Source organism: Salvelinus alpinus, chromosome 8, assembly GCF_045679555.1.
Source record: "Salvelinus alpinus chromosome 8, SLU_Salpinus.1, whole genome shotgun sequence".
Taxonomy (NCBI): domain Eukaryota; kingdom Metazoa; phylum Chordata; class Actinopteri; order Salmoniformes; family Salmonidae; genus Salvelinus; species Salvelinus alpinus.
Window position 1 is genome coordinate 16,153,004 of NC_092093.1, and position 27,647 is coordinate 16,180,650.

The window sequence follows — 27,647 nt, forward strand, 5'->3', positions numbered from 1 at the left end:
AAGAAAACATTAAATTCTCTGGCAACAGCTCTGGTGGACATTCTTGCAGTCAGCATGCCAATTGCAAGCTCCCTCAAAACTTGACATCTGCAGCATTGTGTTGTGACAAAACTGCACATTTTAAAGTGGCCTTTTGTCCCCAGCACAAGGTGCACCTGTGTAATGTTCATTCTGTTGTATTAGCTTTGTGATATGCTACACCAGTCCGGTTGATGGATCCTTTTGGCAAAGGAGAAATGCTCACTAACATGGTTGTTAACTAATTTGTGCACAAAAGTTGAGAAATTTTATTTTATTTCAGCTCATAAAACATGGGACCAACACTTTACATGTTACCTAATAACAGTTTCAGACGGTTCTTGGAGCTCCCGCATGCGTATTGTAATTTACAACCCTGTGGCACCAGGACAAAAATAGATACAATTTCATTACACAGGGACCCCTTGTGCTGGGGACAATAAAAGGCCACTAAAATGTGCAGTTGTCACACAACACAAAGTCACAGTTATCTCAAGTTGAGGGAGCGTGCAATTGGCATGCTGACTGTAGGAATGCCCACCAGAACTGTTACCAGAGAATTTAACGTTTTAGAGAATTTGTCAGTATGTCCAACCGGCCTCAGAACCACAGAACACGTGTATGGCGTCGTGTGGGCGAGGGGTTTGCTGATGTCAACGTTGTGAACACAGCGCCGGATGGTGGTGGGCAGGCAGGCAGGCATAAGCTACGGACAACAAACACAATTGCATTTTATTGATGGCAATTTGAATGTACAGAAATACCGTGAGGTGATCCTGAGGCCCATTGTGAGGCCCATTTAAAAAAAATGTTTTTATAAGGCATCTGTGAACAACAGATAAATATCTGTATTCCCAGTCAGGTGAAATCCATAGATTAGGGCCTAATGATTATATTTCAATTGACCGATATCCTCATATGAACTGTAACTCAGTAAAATCTTTTAAATTGTTGCATGTTGTGTTTATGTTGTTCAGTATAGAAACACACCATGGCATAGCACTAGTGCAAACTATGAATGCGCAGTGGTAGTATGTGCAGAAACTACAGGCTACACAATAACCATCTCTAAACTAACATATTATGAATAAATACTCATGCAATTAAGGCAATGCTGGCACAGACAATATAAAGTTGAAGTGGGAAGTTTACATACACTTAGGTTGAAGTCATTAAAACTCGTTTTTCAACCACTCCACTAATTTCTTGTTTACAAACTATAGTTTAGACAAGTCGGTTAGGACATCTACTTTGTGCATAACACAAGTAATTTTTCCAACAATTGTTTACAGATTATTTCACTGTATCACAATTCCAGTGGGTCAGAAGTTTACATACACTATGTTGACTGTGCCTTTAAACAGCTTGGAAAATTCCAGAAAATTATGTCATGGCTTTAGAAGCTTCTGATAGGCTAATTGACATCATTTGAGTCAATTGGAGGTGTACCTGTGGATGTATTTCAAGGCCTACCTTTACACTCAGTGTCTCTTTGCTTGCCATCATGGGAAAATCAAAAGAAATCAGCCAAGACCTCAGAAAAAAAATTGTAGAGCTCCACAAGCCTGGTTCATCCTTGGGAGCTATTTCCAAATGCCTGAAGGTACCACGTTTATCTGTACAAACAATAGTACGCAAGTATAAACACCATGGGACCACGCAGCCGTCATACCGCTCAAGAAGGACACTCGTTCTGTCTCCTAGAGATGAACGTACTTTGGTGTGAAAAGTGCAAATCAATCCCAGAACAGCAGCAAAGGACCCTGTGAAGATGGAGGAAACAGGTACAAAAGTATCTATATCCACAGTAAAACGAGTCGTATATCGACATAACCTGAAAGGCAGCTCAGCAAAGAAGAAGCCACGGCTCCAAAACCGCCATAAAAAAGCCCGTCTACGGTTTGCAACTGCACATGGGGACAAAGATCGTATTTTTTGGAGAAATGTCCTCTGGTCTGATGAAACAAAAATAGAACTGTTTGGCCATAACGCCCATCGTTATGTTTGGAGGAAAAAGGGGGATGCTTGCAAGCCGAAAAACACCATCCCAACCGTGAAGCACGGGGGTGGCTGCATCATGTTGTGGGGGTGCTTTGCTGCAGGAGGGACTGGTGCACTTCACAAAATAGATGGCATCATGAGGGAGGAAAATGATGTGGATATATTGAAGCAACATCTTAAGACGTCAGTCAGGAAGTTAAAGCTTGGTCGCAAATGGGTCTTCCAAATGGACAATGACCCAAAGCATAGCCGAAAAACAAGTTGTGGCAAAATGGCTTAAGGACAACAAAGTCAAGGTATTGGAGTGGCCATCACAAAGCCCTGACCTCAATCTTATAGAAAATTTGTGGGCAGAACTGAAAAAGTGTGTGTGAGCAAGGAGGCCTAAAAACCTGACTCAGTTACACCAGCTCTGTCAGGAGGAATGGGCCAAAATTCACCCAACTTATTGTGGGAAGCTTGTGGAAGGTTACCCGAAACGTTTGACCCAAGTTAAACAATTTTAAGGCAATGCTACCAAAGACTAATTGAGTGCATGTAAACTTCTGACTCACTGGGAATGTGATGAAAGAAATAAAAGCTGAAATAAATAATTCTCTACTATTATTCTGACATTTCACATTCTTAAAATAAAGTAGTAATTCTAACTGACCTAAAACAGGGAATTTTTACTAGGATTAAATGAATGTCAGGAATTGTGAAAAACTGAGTTTAAATGTATTTGGCTAAGGTGTATGTAAACTTCTGACTTCAACTGTAAATACCATGGATGTCATATCTGAAATATACACAAACATTAGCTTCATGTTAAACAGTACTGTATGTGCAGTTAAAATGTAAGGAAGTAACAATAAGTGAGTCAGAATTGCTAACAGCATAAAACCTACAAGTATAAACTCACAAACCACTTTATGGATGCACACACAATCTTCCTGGTAAAAACACTGATAACTTGGGTCTTCATCTGCCGACAACAACAGCCACTGACCTGGGATGGGTCAGAGTCTAAATATGCATTCGGGCCTTGGAATCAAGGAGGCTGTTGATAGACAGCTGAGAAAGGGAGAAATCACCCTAATGGGACTGTGGGGAAAGTCACGTGCACAGGCATGGCCTTTTTTCCCTTACTGCCATTACATTCTTAACTGTTTTAAAAAGTCACCATTGGTCAACCGAGTTAGGAAGGACGCCTGTATATTTGTACTGACTGGACATATTGATACACTATCCAAAGTGTAATTAATTAATAACTTCACCATGCTCAAAGGGATATTCAATGTCTGCCTTAAAAAAAATATAAATAAATTAGGCGCCCTTCTTTGCGAGAAAAACCACCCTGGTTTTTGTGGTTGAAACTGTCTGCCAACATATGTTAGTGCCACAGCATAAATTACAGTAAACTCCCACATTGTGGTTTCAGATTGACAGAAAACATGTCATTCATGTAACAACATGTCATCCCTGAGATCCTTGACATTCATCTGGATACATGATGTTATAACGGAGCACAATAGAAACAGTCTTCAAGAACAATCTGAGTAAGGGGTCATTTTATTAGGTCTGTGTACACGCCATAGGAGGCTGGTGGGAGGAGCTATAGGAGGATTGGCTCATTGTAATGGCTGGGATGGAATTAATGGAACGGAGTCAAAACACGTTTAACTCCTTTCCAAAGATACCATTGCAACCATTACAATGAGCCCATCCTCACATAGCTCCTCCCACCAGCCTCATCTGGTACACACAACATAAATAATAGTTAACATAGTAGAAATGGCCTGTGTGGTATAAGGCTGATGGACTGTCATGCCACCTCCTCCATGTAGTCAGTCCTGAGTGATCTCATCGAACTGATGGGGGGGATAGATAGGCTGGGGGAGAGGAGAAAATAAAGGGTAAGAGTGTGTGAGAGACAGGGTAATATACCAATACCACCAAAGACACCCTACTTTCTTATTTACTCAAACATAGCATTAGGGCATGATGATAGGGAACAGGCCATATTTAGCTAATCTAATGTAAACTATACACTACAAGTCAAAAGTTCACACCTACTTATTCAAGGGTTTTTCTTTATTTTTTACATTGTAGAATAATAGTGAAGATATCAAAACTATGAAATAACACATCTACAATCATGTAGTAACCAAAAACGGGTTAAACAAATGACCATATAGTAGTCACCCTTTGCCTTGATGACAGGTTTGCACACTCTTGGAATTCTCTCAACCAGCTTCATGAGGAATGCTTTTGGAAACAGTCTTGAAGGAGTTCCCACATATGCTGAGCACTTGTTGGCTGCTTTTCCTTCACTCTGCGGTCCAACTCATTCCAAACCATCTCAATTGGGTCAAGGTCGGGTGATTGTGGAGGTCAGGTCATCTGATGCAGCAATCCATCACTCTCCTTCTTGATCAAATAGCCCTTACACAGCCTGGAGGTGTGTTGGGTAATTGTCCTGTTGAAAAACAAATGATAGTCCCACTAAGCCCAAACCAGATGGGATGGTGTATCGGCTGCAGAATGCACCCCTACACCATCACACCTCCTCCATGCTTCAAGGTGGGAACCACACATGTAGAGATCACCCGTTCACCTACTCTGCATCTCACAAAGACACGGCGGTTGGAACCAAAAATCAAAAATTTGGACTCATCAGACCAAAAGGACAGATTTCCACCGGTCGAATGTCTATTGCTCGTGTTTCTTGGCCCAAGCAAGTCTCTTCTTATTGGTGTTCTTTAGTAGTCATTTCTTTGCAGCAATTCGACCATGAAGGCCTGATTCACGCAGTCTCCTATGAACTGTTGATGTTGAGATGTGTCTATTACTTGAACTCTGAAGAATTTATTTGGGCTGCAATTTCTGAGGCAATTTCTGAGGCTGGTAACTCCAAAGTATCCTCTGCAGCAGAGGTAACTTCCTGTGACAGTCCTCATAGTGCTTGGTTCTTGCGACTGCACTTGAAGAAACTTTCAAAGTTCTTAAAATTTTCTCGATTCATGTCTTAAAGTAATGATGAACTGACTTTTCTGGTTGTTTATTTGAGCTGTTCTTGCCATAATATGGACTTGGTCTTTTACCAAATAGGGCTATCTTCTGTATACCACCACTACCTTGTCACAACACAACAGATTGGCTCAAACGCATTAAGATGGAAAGAAATTCCACCAATTAACTTTTAACAAGTTACACCTGTTAATTCAAATGCATTCCAGGTGACTACCTTATGAATCTGGTTGAGAGAATGTGGAGTGTGCAAAACTGTCAAGACAAAGGGTGGCTACTTTGCGTAATCTCAAATATAAAATATATTTTGATTTGTTGAACACTTTTTTGGTTACTACATCATTCCATATGTGTTATTTCATTGTTTTGATGTCTTCACTATTAATCTACAATGTAGAAAATAGTCAATATAAAGAAAAACCCTTGAATGATTAGATGTCCGAACTATTGACTGATACTTTGCAATGAGACTCGAAATTGAGCTCAGGTTCATCCTGTTTCCATTGATCATCCTTGAGAAGTTTCACAACTTGATGAGAGTCCACCTGTGGTAAATTCAATTGATTGGACATGATTTGGAAAGAACCACACCTGTTTATATAAGGTCCCACAGTTGACAGTGCATGTCAGAGCAAAAACTAAGCCATGAGGTTGAAGTATCTGGGGAAGGGTACCAAAACATTTCTGCAGCATTGAAGGTCCCCAACAACACAGTGGCCTCCATCATTCTTAAATGGAAGAAGTTTGGAACCACTAGGACTCTTCCTAGAGCTGGCCACCTGGCCAAACAGAGCAATGGGGGAGAAGGGCCTTGGTCAGAGAGGTGACCAAGAACCCAATGTTCACTGACAAAGCTCCAGAGTTTCTCTGTGGAGATGGGAGAACCTTCCAGAAGGGCAACCATCTCTGCAGCACTCTACCAATCAGGCCTTTATGGTAGAGTGGCCAGACGGAAGCCACTCCTCAGTAAAAGGCACATGACAGTCCGCTTGGAGTTTGCCAAACGGCACCTAAAGGACTTTCAGACCATGAGAAACAAGATTCTGTGGTCTGATGAAACCAAGGTTGAACTCCTCGGCCTGAATGCCAAGTGTCACATCTAGATGAAACCTGGCACCATCCTTATGCTGAAGCATGGTGGTGGCGGCATCATGCTGTAGAGATTGTTTTCAGGGACTGGGAGGGAAAGATGAACGGAGCAAAGTACAGATAGATCCTTGATGAAAACCTGCTTCAGAGCGCTCAGAATCTCAGACCCTAAGCACACAGCCAAGACAACGCAGGAATGGCTTCGGGACAAGTCTCTGAATGTCCTTGAGTGGCCCAGCCAGAGCCCAGACTTGAACCTGATCGAACATCTCTGGAGAGACCTGAAGATAGCTCCCCATCCAACCTGACAGAGTTTGAGAAGATATGCAGAGAAGAATGGGAGAAACTCCCCAAATACTGGTGTGCCAAGCTTGTAAGACCCAAGAAGACTCAAGGCTGTAATCAGTGCCAGAGGTGCTTCAACAAAGTACTGAGTAAAGGGTCTGAATACTTATGTATATGTAATTTCAGTTTACAATTTTTAATACATTTGCGAAAAATTCCCCAAAATAGTTTTTGCTTTGTCATTATGGGGGGGAAAAACGATTTAATAATTTTTAGAATAAGGCTATAATGTAACAAAATATGGATAGTGAAGGGGTCTGAAAACATTCAGAGTGCACTGTATGTGGACACCCCTTCAAATTAGTGGATTCTGCTATTTCAGCCACACCTGTTGCTGACAGGTGTATAACATTGAGTACACAGCCATGCAATCTCCATAGACAAACATTGGCAGTAGAAAAGTAGCTTTACTGAAGAGCTCAGTGACTTTCAACGTGGCACTGTCATTGGATGCCACCTTGCCAACAAGTCAATTTCTCAAATTTCTGCCTTGCTAGAGCTGCCCTGGTCAACTGTTAGTGCTGTTATTGTGAAGTGGTAGGCCACACAAGCTCAAGAAACAGGACCGACGAGTGCTGAAGCCTGTAAAAATTGTCTGTTCTCATTGCAACACTCAATACCGAGTTCCAAACTGCCTGGAAGCAACATCAACACAATAACTGCTCATTGGGGGCTTAATGAAATGGGTTTCCATGGCCGAGCAGCCGCATACAAGCCTAAGATCACCATGTGCAATGCCAAGGGTCAGCTGGAGTGGTGTAAAGCTCATCGCCATTGGACTCTGGAGCTGTGGAAACGCGTTCTCTGGAGTGATGAATCCCGCTTCACAATCTGGTTCCAGTGAAGGGAAATCTTCATGCTACAGCATGCAATGACATTCTAGACGATTCTGTGTTTCCAACTTTGGGGAAGATCCTTTCCTGCCCCTGTGCACAAAGCGAGGTCCACACAGAAATGGTTTGTCGAGATCAGTGTCAAAGAACTTGACTGGCCTGCAGAGCCCTGACCTCAACCCCATCAAACACCTTTGGGATGAATTGGAATACCGACTGCGAGCCAGGCCTAATTGCCCAACATCAGTGCCCAACCTCACTAACGCTCGTGGCTGAATGTAAGCAAGTCCCCGCAGCAATGTTCCAACATCTAGTGGAAAGCCTTCCCAGAAGAGGAGGCTGCTATAGCAGCAAAGGGGGAACCAACTCCGTATAAATGCCCATGATTTTGGAATGAGGTATTGGACGAGCAGGTGTCCACATACTTTTGGTCATGTTGTGTACTCAAAGAGAATAAACTGTTGATTACATTTTGATTCATATACCCACACTATACTGGGATTTTTAATTCACCGATTACTTACTCTCTGACATTTGCAAGTGGATGTCTTCAACCAGCTTTCCTTTTCTCTACATAGAACTAAACGTGAACAAAACAGCAGTAAATAACTTCCTGTTTCTGAGTCTAGACTACTAGAGGAGCCCACTGCTGCTCACTATCTGAACACAGATACCTAGGGTTGAATGCCTGTTATCCTTACTATCATACATACCTTATTGCTGTTGTCAAGTCCCTCGACGGAAACCTCCTCGATCTCTTCTCCAATGCTCACCTCACGCTTAGAGATATCTGATCGATGGCTGGTGGAGGTGAAACACAGGAAACCCTTTAGATTTATATCTCTCATTGTACAGATAAGACATACAAGTGAATGAGCACTGAACACCATCTAAAAATAGCTAGTAAGATCTAGTGAAGATACAGGACAATGCCCTACATTACCTGTTAAAGTCATCATCACAGTCAACGTCATCATCTGTTAAAACAGAGGTATTTTTTAAGTATAAAAACAATACCAAGACAATATGAATGGCCGCTCACATCAGTGGGTGCTCTGGTCAGTGGGTGCTCTGGTCAGTGGGTGCTCTGGTCAGTGGGTGTGCTTGCCCCCACCTGCCCCGAGATGCCTTCAGGGCGAAGCCCCCGCCCACAGTGTGAAACCAAACACACATAAACACAAAATCCCCACCCTCACTCCTGATTGGAGGACCTCAAACATTTATACTGTGCATGTGTATGTATTTATTCCAACACTCATTAATTCATACAGCCACAGTTCAACCCATCTTTCCCAGTAAATCATAATTCCTCCATTTTCACCTGCAATACATCCCTCCATTCTACCGTGGTGTCTCACTAGGGACTTGAACCTTTCCATCTGCAACATTTCTGACCAAATTGCCCTAAAATAAAAGAATTCCCAACAGTAGAATGACATTTCCCCCAGCAATACAGTTTGCGGGTCCAATCACCCCCTGATATTATGGCATAACAACCACTCCTGGACCTGACTCCAAAAACAAGCCAGTGATGGACAGCACTAAAAGAGATGCTCTATTGATTCTGGTTCAACGTGGCAAAATCTGCATCACTGACTATTCACTTTTTGTAGCGAGAATTTGATAAAATAGCTTACACTGAAAAGAACAGATTGATGGGTTAATTGTTGTTTTGCATATCAGTTCATAAACCACTTTGTCATTGTATTGGGACATCGAAAATCTGTTCCTAACCATCTTGAATTGTATACGGCATAGTTGTCAAACCTCTTGACCATGAGTGAAACTGACACATTTTACGACTTCTATTGGTCATTTTAAGCCATTTACGATTTCTATTGGTCATTTTAAGCCATTTACGATTTCTATTAGTAATTTTAAGCCATTTAATTGGTTGCAGACAAACCAGTTTATTATTTTTCTCTCTCATGTAATGCCGCTTCCATTTTTGTGGCAGAGCTGCGATAGGTTGGTGCTAATTTTGTATTGAGCATACTTCTCCACACACCCTGATTGATTGCTCGTGTGACAATTTTACCGTTGTTGTTTACAATGTCATTAATAAACATGATACCTTCCTTATACATTCTCTACAAGAAAACTGGTTTATCCTCTGTCAGTACATGTAATGTCCTGACCAGAGTTCTTATGTGTTTTGCTTGTTTAGTGTTGGTCAGGACGTGAGCTGGGTGGGAATTCTATGTTGTGTGTCTAGTTTGTCTGTTTCTGTGTCCAGCCTAATATGGTTCTCAATCAGAGGCAGCTGTCAATCGTTGTCCCTGATTGAGAATCATATATAGGAGGCTTGTTTTGTGTTGGGATTTTGTGGGTGATTGTTTCCTGTCTCTGTGTTTTGTCTGCACCAGATAGGGCTGTCTCGGTTTTCACATTTCTTGTTTTGTTGTTTTGTAGTGTTCTCCATTATTCTTTATTAAATCATGTTGAACACTAGCCGCGCTGCATTTTGGTCCTCTCCTTCATCCCAGGAAGAAAACCGTGACAGTACATCAGAGTTGAGCCATATTATTTGCTGTAATATATATTAGGCATTACAGTAACCCACCAAAACAACATAGAAATAAACATGGAACTGAGTTAACATCATTCCCTTGATGGGTTCTGACTTCTAAACTTGAAATTTGAATATCCTTGTTCATGTTCCTGAGGGAGAGAGGGGAATGCAGAACCTTTACACTCTGTCAGAACGTGTTATTGTTAGACATCAGGTATCCTATGGGAAGGAGAAGGGACACAGTCTGGTTTCAGTTGTTGGGTTGTAATTTGAAATACGTGCTGCAGCAGAAGCTAATGGTTATCTGTGGGAGGAAAGTATATGGTGGGGTCAATTAAGATTGGATATGAGCCAGGGGCTTGGAATGTTACTGAGTAAGGGAAAGGCAATCACATGGTTGTGGTCACTGATAAGGGTGGAGAGCTGTGGATTAGTGAGGAATGGGGGCCGATGTCAGATCAGGTACATTAAGGAAGAAAGAACAGTATATTACCCACAATCTAACTTCCTGCCTTGCAATAAAGATGTGATGTTCAGAGAAAAGGAGGAGACTCTGCCTGAAGTGGGGTATAAACACTTGTGCTGGGAAGGAACATGTATTTGTCTGTTCAGCAGTCTGTTCAGCAGTCTGTTCAGCACTCTGTTCAGCACTCTGTTCAGCACTCTGTTCAGCACTCTGTTCAGCAGCTGTCTGGTGAATACACTTGGTTTGAGCTTTTCCTAATTGTCCGCTAGTTTTTAAACTCTGTTTATTTAGAACCTAAGACCCTGCACTGAAGATCCAGTTTTATCTTCCATAATTTTAAAGTCTTTCAATCCTTTGTCTTTGGAGTGTGAAGTACCTGAAAGAATTCAAGCATTACTTCACAACAAAAACACCTAACAAACCTATTCACATCAATCAAGTGTAATAGTGCTTGACAGGAAAAAAATGGCAGAAATAAAAGCATTTACCATTCACATAGTGATGTTGAAGATGCATCCTCTATGCCAGTATACACCGAGCGTACAGAACATTATGAACACCTGCTCTTTCCATCACAGACTGACCAGGTGAATCCAGGTGAAAGCTGTGATCCCTTATTGATGTCACTGGGTTTTTCACGCTCTACAGTTTCCTGTGTGTATCAAGAATGGTCCTCCACCCAAAGGACATCCAGACAACTTGACAACTGTGGGAAGCATTGGAGTCAACATGGGCCAGCATCCCTGTGGAACACTTTCGACAACTTGTAGAGTCCATGCCTCAACGAATTAAGGCTGCTCTGAGGGCAAAAGGGGGTGCAACTCAATATTAGGAAGGTGTTCTTAATGTTTTGTACACTCAGTATATCTTCCTTACACACACATGCTTCTCTCACCGTTCCTGCTGCCTGAGAGGTCTCTGTGGTGGGATTCTCCTGAGTGGGACCCCCCACCTGCAGCACTCCGCTGTGTGGCCGGGTCCAAAAAGGAGGCCAGGGTGCTGCTGCCCACTCCCCTCCCCAAATCTGCTGCTCTCCTGGGGGATGAACAGAAGAGGCAAGGCCTCAGTCTGGAGGACACGCACAGTCAACACACATTCACTAAGGTCGAGGAGACATTCACTGAGGTAGACATGTAGTTGATATAAAGGTGTGTGCACGCACGCACACACCGAGAGAGAGAGGATGCCTTGAGCCTGCAGCTCACCTGTTCTCCGAACAGCTCAGTTTATTATCATGGTCAGAAAAGAGCTGGTCCCCATCACCCTCTGTGTCACTGCCCAGAGTAGACAGGCTGAGTGAGTGAGTGAGTGAGTGAGTGAGTGAGTGAGTGAGTGAGACCCCAGACAGGAGTGCAGTGAAGGAAGGACACTCGCACAACACACAAAGAAATACACACACACAGAAAAGTACAAGTCCATAACCTCCATATAGGATGTTAAAGTACCGACTAAAGTACGGACTTTTCATTCCAAGGCTGACAGCAAACGTTACAAAACAACATTCATTACAGTTGAGGCAGGAGGCAAATGATGTGATTCTTCACACCTCATCACTCGGAGCTGCACAACTAACTTAGCTAATGGAGGAGTGACACACCAACACCATGCACACTCACACATTGAGGCTAGCGCCCCTCCTCACTGGAGTAAAGGAGCGCCCTGAGAGGCTCTCCTCCCCCAGAGAGTGGACGAAGCTGCTTGGGGACAGAGGGAAGGGACACACACAGATAAACAGAAAGAAAGACGGGAGGAGACAGAGGAAGCTACAGTGGAAGAACAAGGACATGGAGCAACAGAGCAGATCCAGACAGCACAGTGCTCCTGTGATTAAACCAAACCATCTGCCACACAACTTAGGCCAAGGTCACACAGGTTCATGTTTCTACGGGACTTTAGTCATCTTAACAAACACCTCCAATGTACTTTCAACAAGAGTACAGAACACTAACCTAACACAGATTTACAGTTGAAGTGGAAAGTTTACATACACTTAGGTTGGAGTCATTAAAACTCGTTTTTCAACCACTCCACAAATTTCTTGTTTACAAACTATAGCTTTGGCAAGTCGGTTAGGACATCTACTTTGTGCATGACAAGTCATTTTTCCAACAATTGTTTACAGAGATTATTTCACTTATAATTCACTGTATCACAATTCCAGTGGGTCAGAAGTTTACATACACTAAATTGACTGTGCCTTTAAACAGCTTTGAAAATTCCAGAAAATATGTCATGGCTTTAGAAGCTTCTGATAGGCTAATTGACATCATTTGAGTCAATTGGAGGTGTACCTGTGGATGTATTTCAAGGCCTACCTTCAAACTCAGTGCTTCTTTGCTTGACATCATGGGAGAAACAAAAGAAATCAGCCAAGACCTCAGAAAAAAATTGTAGAGCTCCACAAGTCTGGTTCATCATTAGGAGCAATTTCCAAACGCCTGAAGGTACCACATTTATCTGTACAAACTATAGCACGCAAGTATAAACACCATGGGACCACGCAGCCATCATACCGCTCAGGAAGGAGACGCGTTCTGTCTCCTAGAGATGAACGTACTTTGGTGCGAAAAGTGCAAATCAATCCCAGAACAGCAGCAAAGGACCCTGTGAAGATGCTGGAGGAAACAGGTACAAAAGTATCTATATCCACAGTAAAATGAGTCCTATATCGACATAACCTGAAAGGCCGCTCAGCAAGGAAAAAGCCACTGCTCCAAAACCGCCATAGAAATGACAGATTACGGTTTGCAACTGCACATGGGGACAAAGATTGCACTTTTTGGAGAAATGTCCTCTGGTCTGATGAAATAAAAATAGAACTGTTTGGCCATAATGACCATCATTATGTTTGGAGGAAAAAGGGGGAGGCTTGCAAACCGAAGAACACCATCCCAACCGTGAAGCACGGGGGTGGCAGCATCATGTTGTGGGGGTGCTTTGCTGCAGGAGGGACTGGTGCACTTCACAAAATAGATGGCATCATGAGGATGGAAATTATGTGGATATTTTGAAGCAACATCTCAAGACATCAGTCAGAAAGTTAAAGCTTGGTCGCAAATGGGTCTTCCAAATGGACAATGACCCCAAGCATACTTCCAAAGTTGTGGCAAAATGGCAAAGTCAAGGTATTGGAGTGGCCATCACAAAGCCCGACATCAATCCTATAGCAAATGTGTGGGCAGAACTAAAAAGGCGTGTGCGAGCAAGGAGGACAACAAACCTGACTCAGTTACACCAGCTCTGTCAGGAGGAATGGGCCAAAATTCACACAACTTATTGTGGGAAGCTTGTGGAAGGCTACCCGAAACGTTTGACATAAGTTAAACAATTTAAAGGCAACGCTACCAAATAATAATAAAGTGTATGTAAACTTCTGACCCACTGGGAATGTGATGAAAGAAATAAAAGCTGAAATAAATCATTCTCTCTACTATCATTCTGACATTTCACATTTTTACTAGGATTAAAATGTCAGGAATTGTGAAAAAAGGAGTTTAAATGTATTTGGCTAAGGTGTATGTAAATTTCCGACTTCAACTGTATATTTCAGATGACCTACTATAGATAGAACAGAGTTGTGTTCATCAGGCACCAAAACGGAAGAAAATTGACTGAAAGTTGCAAAAAAAATTGTTACGGTGCTACCTAATGATCACAGCCCTGCATTTCCAACTACGCGTCACTGTAATGAGCCCAACTCATTGAGTTTACAGTGAGGACATACTCTTTCTGACTGGTTTTCTTGTTAGACAGACTGGCCCCTGAATTACTCTTAGTCAGGGGGACACTACTACTTCCATACGCAGCATGACAGAAGAGAGAGAACATTCAGTGAGCAGAGCCGCACTGCTCTACACAAATTACGGCAGGTTGGCTACAATACTTTGTCACAGAAATATCCTGCAGCACCACTTTTTCCAAATAGACCTAACCCCTCAGAGTTGATTAACAACCCTGCATTTTAAGATTCTTAGATATACGGTTGCAAGATTGGTCATGATACATTTTTACGCTAATATTAATGACATGCATGTTTTACATTTATCCCTAACGCATTACTTATGTGATGGATCATGGAGCAGCACACCTGTTCAATCGAGGATCACATAGGTCTACATTCTCCATCTCTTTAATGTAAAGGACCTAGAAACAAAGCCTGTGGTAGTCAACCTCCCGGGGGTCAAAGCATCCTCACCAGCCATAGGTTTTCCGTGGTTTAGGCAGAGGGTCGTCAAAGAACGAGTTGCTCTCGTCTGCGTGCTCCTCCACCTTGAGACCCTTCTTCAGGCTCGCCACGGGGGCGTTGCCGTTGTCCCCGGACGCCTCGCTGTGCCTCGACACCACGTGACCCTGACCTTTACCCTTTAGAGAGACGAAGTTCAGACTGGTGTCACTGTGGCTGACCTCCTCGCCCTGTGTGGTACCATACAGGAGCAAGACAACAAAAATAACATAAAAACAGACGTTTAAAGTTGCTTCTGTTTATTTGAGTGGGTTAGCTCGCATTTATTTGCAAATGGTAAGACTTGAAGCGACAGGAAGAGTTAGTTGTGGCACTGAAATATTTGCGAGGAAATATCGACAACTAACCCATTAGCTATGTTAGTCTTACCTACTATATCACCCATTAGGACAGTTGACAACTAACCCATTAGCTATGTTATTCTTACCTACTATATCAACCATTAGTACAGTTGACAACTAACCCATTAGCTATGTTAGTCTTACCTACTATATCAACCATTAGGACAGTTAACAACTAACCCATTAGCTATGTTAGTCTTACCTACTATATCAACCATTAGGACAGTTGACAACTAACCCATTAGCTATGTTAGTCTTACCTACTATATCAACCATTAGGACAGTTGACAACTAACCCATTAGCTATGTTAGTCTTACCTACTATATCAACCATTAGGACAGTTGACAACTAACCCATTAGCTATGTTAGTCTTACCTACTATATCAACCATTAGGACAGTTGACAACTAACCCATTAGCTATGTTAGTCTTACCTACTATATCAACCATTAGGACAGTTGACAACTAACCCATTAGCTATGTTAGTCTTACCTACTATATCAACCATTAGTACAGTTGACAACTAACCCATTAGCTATGTTAGTCTTACCTACTATATCAACCATTAGGACAGTTAACAACTAACCCATTAGCTATGTTAGTCTTACCTACTATATCAACCATTAGGACAGTTAACAACTAACCCATTAGCTATGTTAGTCTTACCTACTATATCAACCATTAGGACAGTTAACAACTAACCCATTAGCTATGTTAGTCTTACCTACTATATCAACCATTAGGACAGTTGACAACTAACCCATTAGCTATGTTAGTCTTACCTACTATATCAACCATTAGGACAGTTGACAACTAACCCATTAGCTATGTTAGTCTTAGTAAAACCATTCGTAAAACACATGCACCCAGCACAGGCAAGAGATTTTCAAATCAAAACTGTCAACACTCATAATTCATTAGAATCAGATGATTTGGATGATAAAGCACATTATAGATGCTGTATCTCAGTAGTTAGAGCCCAGTTAAGAAGCAGTTGCCTTGTTGAAGACCGCTGTCCCATCTTCCCTGTGCTAGTGGTGACCCTGTACCAATTATACAACGGGTAGGTCTAATCCTGAATGCTGATTGGTTAAAAGCACATTCCAGCCAGTGTTGAGAAAAATTCCCCTGGTTAAGTTGGTATGAGCCTATTCTACACCAGGGGTGTGTTCATTAGGGCAAACCAAACAAAAACGAGTAGCTCTTCCCTCCCCCTTTCGGAACATTTTCTTCCATTTGGTGTCTAATGAACACAAACCTGTTCCCCACCTTGCAGTTTACCTTGGCGTCAGCCTTCTCCTCCTGCGCACTGTTCTTATGTCCTTTAAACCTGGGGATCTGTGTATGAGAACAGTGCTATCAGCCTGCTCACTAACAGGTTGGGTACTGGGGCCCTAAAAGGAGGCTACATTTAGGGAGAATAAAACACAGTTTAGTCTACTGACCTCTTCGTCCTTTTGAAAGAAAGCGTCAAACTAAAAATCTGAAGCTTTGTTTTAACAATCAACATTCTCTTAAATGTTCATGTCATTTAGACCCTATGTTCACATCCTGGAAATACAGAGCTAGGTCTCTTGTTATGAGTTCATGTAACTTTAGGGCAAGTTCTATAGAAATTAATTCATTCGCAAGTAAGCTGTTCACAAACAGGTATTAAAGGAATGCAATATTAACAAAGTAAGAAAATAGTTATGCTATGAGAAACAATTTTATAGACAGAACTACATCATTAGAACATTCAGTGCGCTATAGTTTGAATAGAGCCAACATACCTTACTCGCCGGTGAAGGGCTCATCTTCTCAACAAATCCACTGGGATTGTGAATGACATCACTGGTGTCATGGGTGATCTGGAAGGGAAGGACCCTTATGACAATGTGTTGGTTCATACAAAGTTCAATCTATGATTTGATCTATAAAGGAATAGTAAAGGTGTCTTACCACACTTCGACACTGACTGAAGAAGCGCCTGTACAAGCCCAGAAACTCTTGGAAGTCACTAGCTACAGAAACATAGAGACAAAGCATCAGAGCAGATGACGATGTTTCCCTCAGCTTTGTGTTGCCATGCTTGTAACTAAAGCAACCATTCATTAACAATACGTCACTTCCTCCAGAACACTTACATTTACTGGAGGCTTTGTCTCCAGCTCGGAGCTCATCAGTGACGAACCTCTCCAGCATGTTCCTGTTATTGGACACACAGACAACGACTTGTGTTACAGCTGCAATATGTACGGGAGTTGCAGCGATGGGACAAGACTAACTACCAATTGGATATCCAAAAATTGGGGAGAATAAAAAATAAATAAATGTTAATTATGGCGGAGCGATTTCTGCATAGTGCACCTTTAAGGAAAACTGGATGAACTGTGGATTGAGACCACAAGTAGTGTTGTAGTACCATCTTTGCAATGAGGGCAGGTTTCCCAGACACAGATTATGTCTATTCCTGAATGACAAAGCCTTTTCAATGGAAATGCATGCGTTTTGGTTAAATATTGGTCCAAGAATGCAGCACTCAGTGTTTTGTCTGCATAAACATACTTGTTGAAGTTGGGAAAGAAATCTCCGAACAGAGCTTCCAAATCCTCTTTGCATATCCCATCAGTTCTGTCCTGTGAAGTGGATAGTTGAAACACAATAAGAGCCAGGATCTTGGAAGAATCTTGGACATTTAAACACCTCCACAAGACAGGCAATGGAGACTGTATGAGGGTGATCAAATTTGAGCACACCTACATTTTAAGACATGGCTTAAAAATATTTGACTTAAAATTACCACCTTGTCATAACTGTCAAACTTCTGCCGAGCATCTGCTATTTGCCTGGGGGATAGTTCCTACGAAGACAACAAGGAAGAACATTAATAGCAGACCAAGCAATCTCTCTACATTTAAAGAGCCACTGACCATGCCAAAAAAAAAATTCTGTTAATCCTTAGAAAAATTTGATTTCAGTCTTGGAGGTGTGTTTCCTAAACAATTCCGCCATTGGTTAATGATGTTTTGTCCCTCATGAGACACTGTAGCCTATTTTACTTCCTCAAAATCCAAATAATATCTAAGATAATTCAAGAAATCTGTAATACATGTGTACATTTTTGCCAAGAATGTTTTAGTTGCACATTTAACTAAGGTGTTTGTTGCGTTATTTCTCAAGTAAAAAAAATGTGTGACTTGTCTTATGTAAATAAAGTCTGGCTGCTGGGCAGGTCTGTCTCACTGCCTATGCTATTGGATAGAGAGCAATCACCACAACTGTTCACCCCCATGTTAGTGGGCAAATGGACATCGTCAAATCAAAACCCAACCTTCATTTACCCATTGTGACTCACGTATGTCCAATGTCCATTTTAGATGAGACTGACTTTATGACCAAAATGATCCTATTTCCACTTTGCAGTCAATTTTGACACTAATACATTTTTGACTCGATAGGTCGTTTTCAAAGGGATTTGTTGCTTTTTAAAAAGGCAGCCTCCTGGGGAAAACGAACAAACTTGTGAGCATGAGATTCATATCTACATAACCTGATTCAAACTGTCCTTTGTGGTGTTATATGCTAGTTGTTCATGTGCACCTTTGTGGCCCACAGGGTTCTTAGTATGCATGAGTATGAAACATGACTGGAAGAAAGTAGGACAAACTTGTTATGTCAGAAACTCGCTGATCAACAGGAAAACCATTTTCTCTCAATCATCTGTCAACCTTTCAAGCACGATTCATTCTTATGACCCAGATAATATTAGCATTTGTTAGTCATATCTGCATTTGGTAGTCAATGACAACCATGAGATATACTAAGTTTCTTTTCTCTCCAGGCAGCTCAGGTCTATGGACAAACAGCCTAAATGTTGTTGTATAAATGATAACATCTGTGTGTTCATGTTGTAGGCCAGTGACGGGCAACTGGTGGCCCGTGGGCCACCCCCCTTTTGTAGGCCCGAGGATCAAATAAGAACTCAGTCTGGGTCTCAACTTATTGTTTAAAGTTAGAATAGTAAAATAAAATTTCTACATTTGGTTGTGCATCAGCAGTTTCTCTTGTTATGTCAGTCACTCAATTAGCCAGGGTAGATTACCAATCTAAAAAAGGTTAATGAGTCTAGCCAGCTATCTAGTAATCATGGTCGAATTACCGACCGGGGTCCCCCATTGATTTTGTTAGTCACTCTCACTCAGATATCATATTAAAAACTGCAAACATTTCTCTCTCAGCCCCATGGCAAAATGAGCTAAATTGAATGAAATTCGTTATAACATTTCTAAATCTTCTCTCCACCCCATGGCAAAATGTGAAAACTTGTTTTAAAAAGGTAAAGTGTTCTCTAAACACCATGGCAAAATATGTAGAATTGCAGGAAATTCTCTCTCCGCTGTCAAGAGTGGGCCGCTAAAATGTTTGATGTACAGTACCAGTCAAAAGTTTGGCCACCTACTTATTTAAGGGCTTTTCTTTATTTTTACAATTTTCTACAGTGTAGAATAATAGTGAAGACATCAAAACTATAACATATAGTAGTCACCATTTGCCTTGATGACAGCTTTGCACACTCTTGGAATTATCTCAACCAGCTTCATGAGGAATGCTTTTCCAAACATCTTGAAGGAGTTCCCACATATGCTGAGCACTTGTTGGCTGCTTTTCCTTCACTCTGCGGTCCTACTCATCCCAAATAATCTCAATTGGTTTAAGGTCAGGTGATTGTGGGGGCCAGGTCATCTGATGCAGCTTTCCAACACTCTCCTTGGTCAAATTGCCCTTACACAGCCTGGAGGTGTGTTGGGTCATTGTCCTGTTGAAAATAAAATGACAGTCCCACTAAAGCGCAAACCAGATGGGATGGCATATTGATGTAGAATGCTGTGGAAGCCATGCTGGTTAAGTGTGCCCTGAATTCTAAATAAATTACCGACAGTGTCACCAGCAAAGCACCCCCACACCATCACATATCCTCCTCCATGCTTCACGGTGGGAACCACACATGCAGAGATCATCCGCTCACCTACTCTGCGTCTCACAAAGACACGGCAGTTGGAACCAAAAATCTCAAAATTGGACTCATCAGACCAAAGGACAGATTTCCACCGGTCTAATGTCCATTGCTCGTGTTTCTTAGCCCAAGCAAGTCTCTTCTTATTATTGGTGTCCTTTAGTAGTGGTTTCTTTGCAGCAATTCAACCATGAAGGCCTGATTCACGCAGTCTCCTCTGAACAGTTGATGTTGAGATGTGTCTGTTACTTGAACTCTGAAGAATGTGTCTGTTACTTGAACTCTGAAGAACAAAGGAGGCTTTGTTGCGAAATAGGAAGCAGATTCTAGATTTAATTTTGGATTGGAGATGCTTAATATGAGTCTGGAAGGAGAGTTAGTCTAACCAGACACTTAGAATATATGGACAACTACAAATACCTAAGTCAGAACCGTCCAGAGTACTGATGCTAGTCGGGCGGGCGGGTGCAGGCAACAATCGGTTGAAAAGCATGCATTTAGTTCTACTAGCATTTAAAAGCAGTTGGAGGCCACAGAAGGAGTATTGTATGGCATTGAAGCTCGTTTGGAGGTTTGTTAACACAGTGTCCAAAGGGCCAGATGTATACAGAATGGTGTCGTCTGCATAGAGGTGGATCAGAGAATCACCAGCAGCAAGAGCGGCATCATTGATATATACAGAAAAAAAGAGTCGGCCCGAGAATTGAACCCTGTGGCACCCCCCATAGAGACGGTCAGAGGTCCGGACAACAGGTCCTCCGATTTGACACACTGAACTCTGTCTGAGAAGTAGTTGGAGGACCAGGCGAGGCAGTCATTTGAGAAACCAAGGCTGTTGAGTCTGCCAATAAGAATGTGGTGATTGACAGAGTCGAAAGCCTTGGCCAGGTCGATGAAGACGGCTGCACAGTACTGTCTCTTATCGATGGCGGTTATGATATCGTTTAGGACCTTGAGCGTGGCTGAGGTGTACCCATGACCAGCTCGGAAACCAGATTGCATAGTGGAGAAGGTACCGTGGGATTCAAAATGGTCGGTGATCTGTTTGTTAACTTGGCTTTCAAAAATTTTAGAAAGGCAGGGCAGGATGGATATAGGTCTATAACAGTTTGGGTCTAGAGCGTCTCCCCCTTTGAAGAGGGGGATGACCGTGGCAGCTTTCCAATCTTTGGGGATCTCAGACGATATGAAAGAGAGGTTGAACAGGCTAGTAATAGGGGTTGCAACAATTTCAGCGGATAATTTTAGAAAGAGAGTTGTGTTTTCCACTGTTTTAGTTATTATATGATTGCATATGTGTTATTTCACAGTTTTGATGCCTTCACTATTATTCTACAATGTAGAAAATAGTAAAAATAAAGAAAAACCCTTGAATAAGTAGGTGTCCAAACTTTTGACTGGTACTGCACAGGTAGATGTAAATATACCCTGGTGAGTGGGCGAGTGAGAAGGTAGACAAATGTGGCTTTACCCCCCTGACATCAGATAACAGTAGGCCAGAGCAGCGAAAGCAGAGGGAGTACAGAGCAGGAAAGCGGTCCATTATAACCACAAGCTGGACACTCCATTCGGATGAAAAAAACACTTAACAGGAGGTGAAGGATAGCCATTTAAGAGCACAATCAAATCAGCGAGGCTTCGGGTTTGGACAACTGCTAATGTCAGAGTCTCTTTGGAGAACAAAGGAATACGCTAATGTATGTGGATGAATAAATGTATGTAAAATGGTAAGCCCTGTGTACTGGTGTGTCTTTACCGCTGAGAAGATGGAGGCCTTCTCCCTGTGTCTGCCTCTCTTGACAAGCTCAAGCAGCAGAGGAGTGGTCCTATTCATATCAGTCTCAGTGATACCCAGATCACGAGACACCTGCTCACGGCTGCCCAGGCCATTTAGCTGAAAATAAAACACACACACGGTGAATGCAGCACTGACATTTGCAAGTATTTTATTTGACCAAATGTCCGGCCAGCCACATCCACTGGGAGTAACACACTCACTGAGTTGATCTCTGGCTGGAAGACAGCAAGCGTGAAGTCTATGTGGAACACCTGCAGGAAGTCTATGATAAGGCTGGCCACCAGGCGTCCTACAAAGGGAAGGATATGATCAGCCTCATCATGAAAAAAATGAGTAATTGTAAAGTATGTTGATTATGGGATGAGCAGATTATGACAATCATGGTGGATAATAAAACCATGGCTTACCATCCTGTGTATTAAGACATTTCTTCAAGTTTTCATTGACAAGTGGAGTTTTATTCTGTGGGGGGAAGTGAATGAGAGTGAAGCAAAGGTTATACAGATGTGGATAAATCATATGCTTTAGACACATCCATAAAATTAAAAGTTATTATTAAAGAGAAGCAATAAGTAGCCCTAAACTATCAGGATTTTTGAATATCCTCCCAAGTCAGCTAGTTATCTTACCTCCACTCTAGCTTGTTCATCCATGGCCAGGAAGACAGCAGCACGCATTTCTGCCTGCAAAATACCAGAACACCAAAAAGAGGGTGTTGGCCAAAGCAAGTGGGCCGCATAAACTAGTTAGCAATACACTAGATAGGTAACTAAGTACCTACATATGTATACTTATAAATGAGTTAGCTAGCTGACTAGCAGTTGGTTATCCAAAGTTAGAAGCTAGCTAGCTCACTAGATCTCATGACAGTAAGCCGGGGACTTCACCGCGGGCCAGACAGCCAGCTAACGTTACCACTGTGCTATCTATGTAGCTATTGCGACATGTTAACGTTAGCTGTGTTACAGCAACATTCTCAGTCTTTGAACTGTCCTTTCGACATAGCTTTACAAGTTATGTAGCTACGTACCTTTAGTTTATTCAACACCCCATTGTTTTCTAAGGTTTGGATCAAAAGATCCCGCAACTCAGTGTCGTCCTCCGTTGCAGACATCTTTCTTTCAGCTGACAACCAAAACAAACACTGAGGACAGGGCAGCTATCTGATAATTCAGCAACACCGATTCCAGGAAAATGTAACCAGCAAATTCAGCGCCTGCTCCTTGCACGAGCGAAACTGCGGAGACTTGCATATCTTTAGTGCCACAATGACTCTGAGTCATAGAGAGATATGACTGAATTGAAATGTCTATCAGATATTTTTGATTGAAGTTGCTGTTGATTTGCTGACCTGTCTTAGGCTACACAGTCCTAAGGTTTGAGTGCTTTTTTTGTGGGTGGTTTGGGAATGGTTGGCCGTGACATTTGTTCCATAGTGTTCTCTCTCACAGTTGTGTGCCTTTAGAATAACATTGTTTTATTAAAATGTAACCTTTATTTAACTAACCAAGTCAGTTGAGAACCAACTCTTATTTACAATGACTGCCTACCCCGGCTAACCGCTGTGTGCACACCCGCGCAAACGACGCTGGGCCAATTGTGCAGGATCAAACGAGCAGGCGCGAACCAGGGACCCTCTGCACACATCAACAACTGACACCCACGAAGCGTCGTTACCCATCGCTCCACAAAAGCCGCGGCCCTTGCAGAGCAAGGTGCAACACTACTTCTAGGTTTCAGAGCAAGTGACGTAACTGATTGAAACGCTAGCCATTTCACATCCGTTACACTAGCACCAATGCAACCAGCCTGAAAACAATGAACAGTAGAAACTGCAGTCATGTTCAATATTCTTAGCAATGATTTAGGAATCTATGTGAGTAAGTATTCGCTAGGTATCCACTTGTTCTCCTATTGAAATAACTAGCTAGCCAGCTACTTAACCCTGTTGCCCAAAACTACATTTATAAGCAGCCAGCTAGCTTCATCTAGCTACTATGGCTTGACCAGACCGGGTTGTATTGTGAAGCTTGCCACAATAGTGGAATTTGCTGTTCGCCTTCAAAATAAAAATCCATATTTGAAAGTAACGCAGAAAGTTACAATTGGTGGAATCATGCCATTTTTAGACGAGGTAATGTTAAACATGAATGGAGTGTTGGAATGTGGAGCAATGAAATGGGGTATCAGTCTACGCGTTGACACCCAGAGAACACAACTGTGAAGTGTTTAGGCAAATATTAGCTCTTATTGGGGGACTTTGACTGTGGGAAATCACCTCCCCAGTCAGCCTATTGTGCGTATTGACGTTCACATTGCAATGTACAGCTTTACCTAATGATTGGGGATCAATGACATACACATAGTAGGTTGACTGGTACAATAAATGTGGCTCAATTCACAGTGGTTTCAGAGTTCTGCAATAAGAGCTACGATGCTAAAGTTCTCTGGGGTTCACGGAGTCAGTAGGCTGATACCCGATGTCATTGATCCACAATCCATAGATTTTTTATTTATTTTATTTATTTCACCTTTATTTAACCAGGTAGGCTAGTTGAGAACAAGTTCTCATTTGCAACTGCGACCTGGCCAAGATAAAGCATAGCAGTGTGAACAGACAACACAGAGTTACACATGGAGTAAACAATAAACAAGTCAATAACATGGTAGAAAAAAAGAGAATCTATATACAATGTGTGCAAAAGGCATGAGGTAGGCAATAAATCGAATAATTACAATTTAGCAGATTAACACTGGAGTGATAAATCATCAGATGATCATGTGCAAGAAGAGATACTGGTGTGCAAAAGAGCAGAAAAGTAAATAAATAAAAGCAGTATGGGGGGTGAGGTAGGTAAATTGGGTGGGTAGTTTACAGATGGACTATGTACAGCTGCAGCGATCGGTTAGCTGCTCGGATAGCAGATTTTTAAAGTTGTTGAGGGAGATAAAAGTCTCCAACTTCAGAGATTTTTGCAATTCGTTCCAGTTGCAGGCAGCAGAGAACTGGAAGGAAAGGCGTCCAAATGAGGTTTTGGCTTTAGGGATGATCAGTGAGATACACCTGCTGGAGCGCGTGTTGCGGGTGGGTGTAGCCATCGTGACCAGTGAACTGAGATAAGGCGGCACTTTACCTAGCATAGCCTTGTAGATGACCTGGAGCCAGTGGGTCTGACGACGAACATGTAGCGAGGGCCAGCCGACTAGGGCATACAGGTCGCAGTGGTGGGTCGTATAAGGTGCTTTAGTAACAAAACGAATGGCACTGTGATAAACTGCATCCAGTTTGCTGAGTAGAGTATTGGAAGCTATTTTGTAGATGACATCGCCGAAGTCGAGGATCGGTAGGATAGTCAGTTTTACTAGGGTAAGTTTGGCGGCGTGAGTGAAGGAGGCTTTGTTGCGGAATAGAAAGCCGATTCTTGCTTTGATTTTGGATTGGAGATGTTTGATATGAGTCTGGAAGGAGAGTTTGCAGTCTAGCCAGACACCTAGGTACTTATAGATGTCCACATATTCTAGGTCGGAACCGTCCAGGGTGGTGATGCTAGTCGGGCGTGCGGGTGCAGGCAGCGAACGGTTGAAAAGCATGCATTTGGTTTTACTAGCGTTTAAGAGCAGTTGGAGGCCACGGAAGGAGTGTTGTATGGCATTGAAGCTCGTTTGGAGGTTAGATAGCACAGTGTCCAAGGAAGGGCCGGAAGTATATAGAATGGTGTCGTCTGCGTAGAGGTGGATCAGGGAATCGCCCGCAGCAAGAGCAACATCATTGATGTATACAGAGAAAAGAGTCGGCCCGAGAATTGAACCCTGTGGTACCCCCATAGAGACTGCCAGAGGACCGGACAACATGCCCTCCGATTTGACACACTGAACTCTGTCTGCAAAGTAGTTGGTGAACCAGGCAAGGCAGTCATTAGAAAAACCGAGGCTACTGAGTCTGCCAATAAGAATATGGTGATTGACAGAGTCGAAAGCCTTGGCCAGGTCGATGAAGACGGCTGCACAGTAATGTCTTTTATCGATGGCGGTTATGATATCGTTTAGTACCTTGAGCGTGGCTGAGGTGCACCCATGACCGGCTCGGAAACCGGATTGCACAGCGGAGAAGGTACGGTGGGATTCGAGATGGTCAGTGATCTGTTTGTTGACTTGGCTTTCGAAGACCTTAGATAGGCAGGGCAGGATGGATATAGGTCTGTAACAGTTTGGGTCCAGGGTGTCTCCCCCTTTGAAGAGGGGGATGACCGCGGCAGCTTTCCAATCCTTGGGGATCTCAGATGATACGAAGGAGAGGTTGAACAGGCTGGTGATAGGGGGTGCGACAATGGCGGCGGACAGTTTCAGAAATAGGGGGTCCAGATTGTCAAGCCCAGCTGATTTGTATGGGTCCAGGTTTCAGAACATCTGCTATCTGGATTTGGGTAAAGGAGAAGCTGGGGAGGCTTGGGCGAGTAGCAGCGGGGGGGGGGGCGGGGCTGTTGGCCAAGGTTGGAGTCGCCAGGAGGAAGGCATGGCCAGCCATTGAGAAATGCTTGTTGAAGTCTTCGATTATCACGGATTTATCGGTGGTGACCGTGTTACCTAGCCTCAGTGCAGTGGGCAGCTGGGAGGAGGTGCTCTTGTTCTCCATGGACTTTACAGTATCCCAGAACTTTTTGGAGTTAGAGCTACAGGATGCAAATTTCTGCTTGAAAAAGCTGGCCTTTGCTTGCCTGACTGACTGCGTGTATTGGTTCCTGACTTCCCTGAACAGTTGCATATCGCGGGGGCTCTTCGATGCTATTGCAGTTCGCCACAGGATGTTTTTGTGCTGGTCGAGGGCAGTCAGGTCTGGAGTGAACCAAGGGCTATATCTGTTCTTGGTTCTGCATTTTTTGAACGGAGCATGCTTGTCTAATATGGTGAGGAAGTAACATTTAAAGAATGACCAGGCATCCTCAACTGAAGGGATGAGGTCAATATCCTTCCAGGGTACCCGGGCCAGGTCGATTAGAAAGGCCTGCTCGCAGAAGTGTTTTAGGGAGCGTTTGACAGTGATGAGGGGTGGTCGTTTGACCGCGGACCCGTGGCGGATACAGGCAATGAGGCAGTGATCGCTGAGATCTTGATTGAAGACAGCAGAGGTGTATTTGGAGGGCAGGTTGGTCAGGATAATGTCTATTAGGGTGCCCATGTTTACGGATTTAGGGTTGTACCTGGTGGGTTCCTTGATGATTTGTGTGAGATTGAGGGCATCAAGCTTGGATTGTAGGACTGCCGGGGTGTTAAGCATATCCCAGTTTAGGTCACCTAACAGAACAAACTCTGAAGCTAGATGGGGAGCGATCAATTCACAGATGGTGTCCAGGGCACAGCTGGGAGCTGAGGGGGGTCGGTAGCAGGCGGCAACAGTGAGAGACTTATTTCTGGAGAGATTAATTTTTAAAATTAGAAGTTCGAACTGTTTGGGCATAGACCTGGAAAGTATGACAGAACTTTGCAGGCTATCTCTGCAGTAGATTGCAACTCCTCCCCCTTTGGCAGTTCTATCTTGACGGAAAGTGTTATAGTTGGGTATGGAAATCTCAGAATTTTTGGTGGCCTTCCTAAGCCAGGAGATGATGCTGTACAGTGAAATAAGTATGCCCCTAATGCTATTCTAAAGTCTAATACATCCAATGTGGTTTCAACAGATTTTTGTCAAATTAACAGATTTTTGTCTTTTGTTGAATTTATATAAGAACATTCCAACCTCGTTTAGCATCATCTATTCCATTATGGCATGATTCCACAAATTCTATTATTTGCATGACTTTTATTTATTTTAAAGGCAAACTCCAAATTCCACTATTGTGGCTAATCGTTTTTGTGGCTAGCTTCACATAACTTGCACCATGCTCTGATCAAGTCAGGTAAGTGACTCTGCACCAATGCTCTCTGACTAGGCTATTTCTCTTCTCATACTGTATGTCTTCAACAATGTTTGAGGCAATCATTTTAGGAAACAGTACAAG

At 42.7% G+C, this 27,647-nt stretch overlaps 1 protein-coding gene across 5 annotated transcripts; it reads right to left on the reverse strand.

Annotated features, from left to right (window-relative positions):
* Positions 1-3,552: 3,552 nt before the first annotated feature.
* On the reverse strand, positions 3,553-22,949 carry LOC139582625 (centrosomal protein 43-like). Of its 5 annotated transcripts, XR_011676389.1 has the most exons (17): positions 22,682-22,949; positions 22,281-22,334; positions 22,059-22,113; positions 21,852-21,940; positions 21,610-21,747; positions 17,643-17,699; positions 17,405-17,475; positions 16,984-17,045; positions 16,799-16,860; positions 16,630-16,707; positions 16,127-16,195; positions 14,469-14,686; positions 11,169-11,308; positions 8,239-8,272; positions 8,009-8,096; positions 4,204-4,477; positions 3,553-3,890 (listed from the first exon to the last, which is right to left on the reverse strand). XR_011676389.1 is itself a non-coding variant. In XM_071412770.1 (16 exons), the coding sequence occupies exons 1-16, from the start codon at positions 22,763-22,765 to the stop codon at positions 3,846-3,848; spliced, it is 1,344 nt and encodes a 447-aa protein (XP_071268871.1). In that variant the 5' UTR covers positions 22,766-22,942; the 3' UTR covers positions 3,553-3,845. The 5 variants fall into 5 exon arrangements, 4 of the variants coding, with proteins under 4 accessions (XP_071268871.1, XP_071268873.1, XP_071268874.1 ...); XM_071412770.1 differs by lacking the exon at positions 4,204-4,477 and having other exon boundaries at positions 22,682-22,942; XM_071412772.1 differs by lacking the exon at positions 4,204-4,477 and having other exon boundaries at positions 14,469-14,635; positions 22,682-22,941.
* Between the last annotated feature and the right edge of the window lie 4,698 nt (positions 22,950-27,647).